Source organism: Juglans regia, chromosome 4 (assembly GCF_001411555.2).
Source record: "Juglans regia cultivar Chandler chromosome 4, Walnut 2.0, whole genome shotgun sequence".
Classification (NCBI taxonomy): Eukaryota; Viridiplantae; Streptophyta; class Magnoliopsida; order Fagales; family Juglandaceae; genus Juglans; species Juglans regia.
In genome coordinates, this window is record NC_049904.1 from 24294452 (window position 1) to 24303864 (window position 9413).

The window sequence follows — 9413 nt, forward strand, 5'->3', positions numbered from 1 at the left end:
ATGGTTAATTAGTCAGTTCATTAATTAAATTAAGTTAAAATGTCATATGTTTAATCAAATTTACTAAAATATAAATAGAAAATAAATCACCATTCAATTTGGACAAAAAAGATGTTCTTTAACACAAGTTCCATCATCCTTATAAAGAATTCAATTACACCAATTAATTTTTTATATTTTAATCATTTTAATAATTGATATAAAAAAACCCATCAAATAAAAAATTAAAATATTTTTATTTATATCAACACTACATAACATCCACGTAACACCGCTATTATAAACTATAATTTAATTTTTGAATTTCAAATTTTAATTATTAATGCATATTTAGAATATGAATAATTGTTATAAGTAATGTTAGATACAGTTTTAAAACGTACAAGTCTTGCGTATTCTTTTTTAAAAAGAGTGGAATTTATTATTAAAAAATAATTTTTTTATTTAAATTTAAAATAGAATTATTTAAAAAAAAAGTGTGCAAGATTTGAATTTTAAATATATCAATTTCTAAAAAAATAAAAAAACAGTTTAAATGGCAGTATTACTGTAAAGAGTCGGATTACTCTGCTGTCCAGAGTAGCTCACTCATTTTGACCGATAGTTGTTTTGTAACTTTTTATTTTTATTTTTTTATTCACATTTTAAAAATATTTTTAAAAAATAAAAAATACATCAATATATTTAAAATTATTTTTTAATTTCTAAGTAAAAAATAAATAAAATAAGAAAAATTTATCTAAGCGTCAACTTGAGTGGTGAAACTGGGAAGCAAAGTAAATTTTTCCTTACTGTCAAATTTGAAAGGCGACTCGTACATCTATTTTGACTTGGCAGTTGGCACCGACGAAAGTCTGCGAAACCTCCCAACTTGAAATTAATTCCACCGCCATGACACAATCCACACAATCCATCCCTTCGCCCTCCTCTACTCCTCCCTCCCTCTCAGCCGGGAAAACCAACCGATCCCCAAACACAGACCGGCCACATATTTTCGCACCGTCGTCTCTCCCTTCGATCTTTCTCCGAATCCCTAAGTCCAGTCGGTACGTTTGTCTTCAACCATTGTTTTCCATTATTCCTGCTTCTTTGTTGTTCGCCAAATACCCGATTCTTAGGCGGTTTGAAAGCACCGTTCTTTTTCTCCCTTTTTTATGCTTTTTTTCAGACTGATGGAGGAGTTTCGTTTATAAGTTGCAATATACTGAGGAATCCTACGGAAACTTGATGCAATTACGCAATGCTTTTTTTATTCCTCTTGTCTGTGATCTGAACGAAGCTTTATTTTTAATCGTCTGCTCTGTGGGTTCTCCATTTGCTTTCTTAAAGTTCTGCCTTTTTTTGAAAATAACTTATGGGTATTTCGGTGCTGATTGAAGAAGCAATAAATTGTACGAATTATATTTTTTACTTCTATTCTTTCGAAGATAATTCTCTAACTTTTTGCTATATTGTTTTTAAATATCGGTTGCGATACTTTGGGCTGTTATCTAACCTTTAGTCGTTTTGTTTGATTGGTTGCAGAGTAGTATACTATTCGGTGTCCATTTTGAAGTTTCGGTTCCATTTATTGAACGCTTTGTGCTTATTGACTTCTTGGCTTTTTATCACTGAATGTATGTTTTAAATTCTTTCATGGCATCCTTTGATGCATAGTTATGGTTATCTTTAGCTGCCTCTTTGAAGATTAGTAATTGTGTTAGTTGTTCTTTTTTAAGTCTCATTTCGTTTATTGTTTGTATTGTTAGGTAATTTGATTAAGAGTGAGAAGTTATTAAACCAAGTTATTTTTGTAACTTTTGGGAACCATAAGTGCATACTCTTTACTCCTGCAATTTGGTACGACTTTTTCTTGCATCTATATCTGGAGCCATGTGATCGTTGTAGTTTTGGATCAGGCACTCCCAAGCGAGTTACTTAGCCTTTTTCATAGTATGATTTAGAAATAATTACCTAAGGGATAACCTAAATTTGAGATTTAATCTTCGTTCATAGGTAGCACTAAAACATGGTGAACACAATATTTAAATCCATTATTAGTGAACTCTGATTGTATTTTTCATTTATACATATTGTTCTTCCATACATGCTTGTTTTGTTTGACTTATAAATTATTATTATTATTTACTTCAGATGGGCCATGATTGAGTGTTCGATATACCATGAAAATGCTATTGCAATGGTGATTATTCCAATTGTTAGTATTATTTCTTGTAGGCCCCAAGTTTTACTTGGTTCAATTAATGTTATAGATTCTTACTCTAATTCAAGAGATTTTCTGCGCTCATATACATTTTCATTAATACAGTTTTAGACTACTTTTAGTTATGTCTATTATTTTTTTTAGTGTTTTTTCTTTAAAAATTAATGCCACCAAGACCACCTATAGTTGTAATTATCTTTTATTCTATTCCTGAGAATTTCATTCCTTTCCGGAAGCAAACAGAGTGCTGGATTCTGGGAATCTTTAGGGTTTCTTCAGGACTCTCTGGAATTGTATGATTGAGGCTGGTGATGGTGAAAGCGGAGGCTGAGAGCAAGGGTGCTACTAAGCGATGGAGTGGGTTGGTGGTTGGAGCTCTTATTGTCATCTTTATCGCCATGGCTATGTCTTTGGGAATCTCTTCGTATTTATCGCTTTTTGGATGGACTAGCATGCCTTGCCAATGTTCTAAGGTAAATTCTACTCTCTCTCTCTCTCTCTCTGTGCTCTGTTTTTTTTCCCTTTTAGAAGATTCATTTATTCATGTAAGAATGAAAATGGAAAAGATATGGAAGGAATGGGAATTTGTGATTGTTATGCTTTATATTGTTCTTTATTTGAGGAAAATCGAAGAATCTGGCTCAGTTGAGCTAAATCGTCCTGCATTAGGCTTGATGGAGTAAAGCGGGTTTTTAGGGCTCCAAAAATATTTGATAATTTTAGGTTTTATTGATGTCTTTGTGTGCAATTACATTTGAATTCTTGGACATGTATTGGATATAACCTATTTTTTTAATTGCCCTATTTTATCCTTTTTTTAGACCTGATTGCAGCAGTAGGCAAATTTGATTCAAATGTAGTTTGTTATGACATTAGACTCCTAATTGGTGTTTGGATTTTACAATTTTTGCAGTATAGTGGCATTGTTGAGGATTGTTGTTGTGATTATGAGACAGTGGACCGACTTAATGAGGAAGTGTTGCACCCATTACTCCAAGAGCTTGTAAAAACTGCATTCTTCCGATATTTCAAGGTATGCTAGTTTTGATGATTGGCTCTAAGTAGGCTGATTTTATGAGAAACTAACATGTCAGATTTTTGTATTGTACATTATTTTGATAGTATTTACTGTGAATATCACCAAAATGCTTACCACGATTTTGACATGGTGAAGCTTTACTAATAATTTTTCTTGTCAGAATAACTAAAAACAAATGGTTTTTACCTATCATGATACCTATAATTGGCTAGCTGTTTAAAGAGCTAATGAAATAAATAACTCTTATTTGTGGAATGACATGAGAGGTGCCCAGTCATATTATTTACAATTGATTTTTTGGAAAAACAATTTTTATATTAATATATAATACTTCATATATGCACAAAGTGAGCACAACCACGCATATGCACATTATAGTTTGTATTTATACATATTTAATTTATCTGGATTAGGTATACATGTAGTCATAGATCTATGAAATGAGAAGCATTCATTTACCTTTCCTTTTAATACTTTTAACGGTTTCCTTGTTTTATATGAAGTTCTTCTGTTTCTTTCTCATAAAGTTTTAGGAATCAAGGATTTAGTTGTATTTTAGTGCATTAGAATAATTTGTAGATTGTTAGGTAGGCATTTGGTTATTTTTTATGTTATATGACAATATAATCCTTGCAAGAAATAGACCCAATATCTTTAGCTATTTGAAATTTGAAAAAAAAAATCATGAACAGTTTGAGCAGATATCTTTGTGCTTCATGACAGTAAGTAATAACCTTGAAAATTTGCATTATTTTCAGTTAATCTTGTATATGGCAAGTTTTTGTGATATTGTTGTACTGCTTTTATTTATTGTTTTACTGGTAATTATTAATGCTCACAACAACCTGTATTAGATAACAAACAAATCGATATAAAGAAAAGATACATAGTTCCAACTAGTTAATGCACACAACACCACTCCTGGATTCTTGTGTTGATCATTTATTAAGTAAACATCTCAACAATGTTAATCTTTATTTTAGAATGGGACCAAATTATAGCCCAAGGAACAAGGTGGGGGGATCTTTTTACAAATGTTTAAAAGTTTACCTTGTCCTGATATACCAAATCAACCTATCTGGTCGATTACATATGTAATACTCATTAGTGTAATTTACAAGCTCAATTAGGTGTTTTTTTCTCAGGTGTAAAGTTGATCAACATGAATGATATTTCTTTTTAACTTCTTCTCGAGACTTGTTTGTTCCTAGTTTTCCTTGGAATTATTGTTGTTCTTAGCTTAATGACCTTTCGAATCTAATTAATGATAGGTTAAGTTGTGGTGTGACTGTCCTTTCTGGCCTGATGATGGTATGTGCCGCCTGCGGGATTGCAGTGTTTGTGAATGCCCAGAAAGTGAGTTTCCTGAACCATTTCGGAGGCCCCATTCTGGCCTCTCACAAGATGATTTAATCTGTCAAGAGGGAAAGCCACAGGCCGCTGTGGACCGTACAATAGATAGTAAAGCTTTCAGAGGCTGGACGGTAACAGACAATCCCTGGACAAATGATGATGAAACTGACAATTGTTAGTATCATATAATTCCAGCACATTTTCTAATGGTTTTTGTTGTTATTCATGTGAAAATAGTCGCGCAAGTTTATTGCTTTTGTAGTTTTGAGAAATGAATTTTAAGCATTGATGTAAAGGTCTAGTGTTAATACTGCACTTGTGGAAAACATCTATTATTGGGAAAAGTACCATTTACACCATCAAACTATTAGGGGTTGCAATTTGTACACCAAACTACCAAAATTGACACATTGCTTCCTCCAACCATCAAGAACTTACACTTCGCCCCCTCATCCAACTCTAGCCATTAAAATGGATGAAAAGTAGATTATGTGGCCCAATCTTGACTGTCTAATCTCAATGAAGGGTGCAATGTGTGTTACTTTGGTAGTTTGGGGAGTGAGGTACAAAGATCCTTGGTAGTTTGAGGGTGCAAAGTATATTTATCCTTTTAATGTTTGAACATTTTCATCTTTACTGATATTTCTAATCGTCATTTATGTTTGCAGCTGAGATGACATATGTCAATCTTCAACTGAATCCTGAACGCTACACTGGCTACGCTGGCCCATCTGCTAGAAGGATATGGGATGCTGTCTACAGTGAGAACTGCCCCAAATGTTAGTTGTTTACTTTTTCTATTCTATGCCAAATAATCGTGGATACATTTTGCGTTATTTCAAAGGGAATATTTGAGTGTTCATTTTTTATTATTGCTATCGTTATTGTTATTCCTTATCAATATATATCTATATATACTTGTGTGTGTTGGAATATTATATTGGCACCTCTCATGGAATTAAAAAAGTAAGTTTTTTTCTCTTCTTTTCTTGTTCTTAATTTATTTATTTTATATGACTTGGATGAGTTTTGGTTATTGTTTTCACACAAGCTTGCCTAAACCCTTACTGTTGAACAGTGTGAGTACCCTTCCATCAAATTTGACGGGAAGAGCTTGAATGTTGCTATAAATTTGATGAGTAACATGCCTGCTTTATCTGTGTTGGGTTCCCAATGCATTCTTTGTAATTTTCTAAGTGTCCATTTAGCTCCTACAATTGGTTTCATCTTTGATGTTGGACGTAGGATATACCATCTTTACTTATGTTGAGGTTTTAAATCAATAAAAGCTGTTTATTTTTCTTTTTCTTTCATAATGAGACTTTGAAACCTGTATTTTATTTAATCTTCAGAGCTATTGTTGAAATACTTGGTGTCATTATGGCTGGTTAATTGCTACATGTTTATACATAATCATCTTGGGGCACATTGTAATTGTTAGAATTCGATTCTTATTATTGATTGAAAACTCATCCATTTTCTATATGTTGATGGCAGTAATAATGTGGGTTCCCTTGTATCGAATGAGTAACAGATCCTTTTCTACTTTTATACAAGAACATTGTGTTGATTTCCAACTTCTGCAGATCCATCTGAAGAGTCATGCCAAGAGGAAAAGATATTGTACAAATTGATATCTGGTCTTCACTCTTCGATCTCAATCCATATAGCTGGTGATTATCTACTTGATGAAGCTAGAAACTTGGTACAAATTCTAATATACCACGTTGTTATACACTGTTTGTTTTATTCTTTGACAACAGATAGCACACATGGTGCTTGCAAACTTACATATATTACCTGTTTGGCCAGTATATCAAGTTAAAAATATAACAAAACAAAAACAAAAACAAAAACAAACACAACATTTAAATTGAATGTGACTATCCATTAATGTTCAAAGTTTTAGTTAGCAAATGTTACCTCATGTACATGAACTAGGCTGCAACTTGCTTTCTAGAACAGTTGCATTAGAGGCACGTAGTTTCAGGCTAAAGTATAACCTTCCTTGATACTTCTAGTGAAATGAGTAATACTGTATTAACAGATGTTCTTTGTTTTTGCCTATTATTATTTTGTCTCAGTGGGGTCAAAATCTCTCATTGATGTATGACCGGGTCCTACAATACCCAGATCGTGTCAGAAACTTGTACTTCACATTTCTCTTTGTTCTCCGAGCTGTGACAAAGGTTAGTGTTAACCCTTTGAGTCCTTGAAGACTACATTTTGTGCTATTGTAAGGTATATCATATTATGTAAGAAATGTTTTAAAAATGATGAAATTCTATCATGTATTATTGTATAAACTGTATCTATTAAAAGGTGTTGTTAGACAAACAATTTATCCCTATGTGATTATAGTAATGAATCAAAATTCATGCTGTTGGCAATCACTGGCTGATTGCATTTTAGGCAGCAGATTATTTGGAATATGCCGAGTATGATACTGGTAACCTGACTGAGGACCTGAGGACTATGTCCTTGATGAGACAGCTACTTTTCAATCCTAAACTAAAAGCTGCATGCCCAATCCCATATGACGAAGCTAAATTGTGGAGAGGTCAACGTGGACCTGAACTAAAGCAGAAAATCCAACAGCAATTCAGAAACATAAGGTTCTTCTCATAAACCATTTGATCCTTGATTGTTTTTATTTACAGAGAAACCAAAAGAAAAATAAATTTTTTATTAGTTCTGGGGGAAACGGAATGGAAACAAAAAGGACAAAGGAAGGGTGAGGGATGGAAAAGGAAAGGGAAGTTGATTCTCTTGTGAGTTGTGTGGTTGGAATTGTTGGATAGAGAGAGCAAGGAGAAAAATAAAAGGGGAATAGAATGTTTTTGAAGTAAATGGTTTCATGCATTGTTTGATTAATCTTATAATGAAATTGGTCCTTGAAAATTCTAATTATTTTTCAATTTTTTGTTTGTTTGGTTGCTGAGTTTGTAGTTTAGGAAGAGAAAGTTGTGTTTATGGTTTAGGATTTTTTTTCCCTGTTGTGAAGTGGACTCCAAGTTAATAAAGTTCAACTCCACTTTGACTCCAAGAAGGCAGGTCCTTCTCTGTTTAGAATGAATTTCTCAATTGTTTCGCCCCTCTGCACTTTAATAAGATCGATTTATTTCTTTATTAAAAAAAAAAAAAAAAAGGTTCCTAATCCTTTTTTTTTTTTGATAGGTAAACAATAGTATAAATAAGAATAGGCATAGCCCAAGTACATAAGAAGTTATACTAGAGTTAAGGCCTATCTAAGTTGCTGTAAAAGAAACAAGAAAATCATGTACATTTAGGCCATTAAAATCTACAGCTATAGCCCAAAGCAGTAAGGTACGGAAAAATAAAACTCAAAGCTCCTCTAAGGTCCGCTCCTTATCTTCGAATGTCCGCTCATTATGCTCTCGCCATATACACCACATAATGCATCTAGGAACCATCTTCCATACAGCTTTGATTTGTGGAGGTCCATCTGGTATTTTACCCAACTAGCCAATAATTCCACCACAGTAGTAGGCATCGCCCAGTTTAACCCTATGCGATTGAACACTTCGCTCCACACGGCACTAGCTGTCTCACAATGTAACAGAAGATGATCCTTGTCTGATACTAAGTGTGGAAATCTATAAATTCAATATCTATAAATTCAATATTCTTGGAGGGAGGACGTGTTTGGAATCCTGAACAAGTGTTACCATTTTTGGTGCTGAAAACTACTGTCACCACTGGAGAAACTGATGAATTTTCTCTTCCACTGACCTCTCACTACTCATTTTATCTTGCTCATCCCTGGGTAGTAATATATATAATTTCACTTGGGATTGCAGTGCATTGATGGACTGTGTAGGATGTGAGAAATGTCGTCTGTGGGGAAAGCTTCAGGTCCTTGGTCTTGGTACTGCATTGAAAATCCTTTTTTCTGTCGATGGTCAGGAACAGTTGGGTCAGACTGTAAGTATCTCCTTAGTTAACTTGAAATTTCAATTTCCAGTTCTCTTTAAGTTGGGTTGTCACCTTTTAATTCATGTATTGAAATATTATTCCTACAGTTGTATCTATAACTTTATCTGAAAGAAAAGTAACTTAAAAGCGTCTCAATTGTTTCTCCAAAATAATGACTTTTAATGCAGTAACATGAATACAAAATATGGTGCCAAAAACAATAAAAAAGGAATATAATGTGCCACCTTGGTCTGCATGAGGAAACATTGTTTTTGACACTAAAGCATATTGCATTGACCTTCAGCTGCATCTACAACGGAATGAAGTCATTGCCCTAATGAACCTACTGACTCGACTGTCGGAGTCTCTAAAAATTGTCCATGAAATGGGGCCTTCTGTTGAAAAAATCATGGAAGGTCAGATGTCTTCACCCAGTGCTCCAAAGAGCTCATGGCAATGGATATGAGTATCCATAGTCAAAACCAAGGTATACCCCACGCTCTATGGCATCATTTAGTTTGGCACTTTGCGTCTTGATCTAAGCAGTTTGTGTTGTTTGCTTTTATTCACGTTCCTTGCAGGTAAGTAGAAATCACTGAACCCAATTTGAGACAGGTACACGTTACTTCTGAAAAATAGGATATCAAGAAAGTGCAGTGTGGGTTTCAGAAAGAATGGTCCCATGGAAAGGATAGAATAGATGTTGTATAAGAACCATTTCAAGACAGGCGAACGCGGTACATATTGCTGGTTTTAAAAATTTTGAAATCTTAATAGTGAACATTCTGCACTCTTATTTTTCATTATTTCTTTTTCGCTTTTCACAATGTGAGATCTGTTACATCATGCGTCGGAAATTTGATAGTAGAATTCGCAGCAGTA

The 9413-nt window shown here is 33.6% G+C and overlaps 1 protein-coding gene across 5 annotated transcripts; it reads left to right on the plus strand.

Moving 5' to 3' along the window:
• Window positions 1–827: 827 nt before the first annotated feature.
• On the plus strand, window positions 828–9413 carry LOC108990269 (endoplasmic reticulum oxidoreductin-2-like). Of its 5 annotated transcripts, XM_035689889.1 has the most exons (13): window positions 853–1046; window positions 1169–1391; window positions 1525–1616; window positions 2440–2676; window positions 3117–3236; window positions 4514–4769; window positions 5264–5374; window positions 6182–6300; window positions 6680–6784; window positions 7008–7210; window positions 8417–8540; window positions 8836–9018; window positions 9113–9413. In XM_035689889.1, the coding sequence occupies exons 4-12, from the start codon at window positions 2515–2517 to the stop codon at window positions 8995–8997; spliced, it is 1362 nt and encodes a 453-aa protein (XP_035545782.1). In that variant the 5' UTR covers window positions 853–1046; window positions 1169–1391; window positions 1525–1616; window positions 2440–2514; the 3' UTR covers window positions 8998–9018; window positions 9113–9413. The 5 variants fall into 5 exon arrangements, with proteins under 5 accessions (XP_018819726.1, XP_018819725.1, XP_035545782.1 ...); XM_018964182.2 differs by lacking the exon at window positions 1169–1391; XM_018964183.2 differs by lacking the exon at window positions 1169–1391 and having other exon boundaries at window positions 2447–2676.

Coding starts and splice junctions, on each gene's coding strand:
- LOC108990269 (XM_018964181.2), top strand. CDS start 2,515: ATGGTGAAAGCGGAGGCTGAGAGCAAGGGTGCTACTAAGCGATGGAGT. Junction 4,770..5,263: donor TGATGATGAAACTGACAATT/GTTAGTATCATA, acceptor TTATGTTTGCAG/CTGAGATGACATATGTCAAT. Junction 8,541..8,835: donor AGGAACAGTTGGGTCAGACT/GTAAGTATCTCC, acceptor ATTGACCTTCAG/CTGCATCTACAACGGAATGA.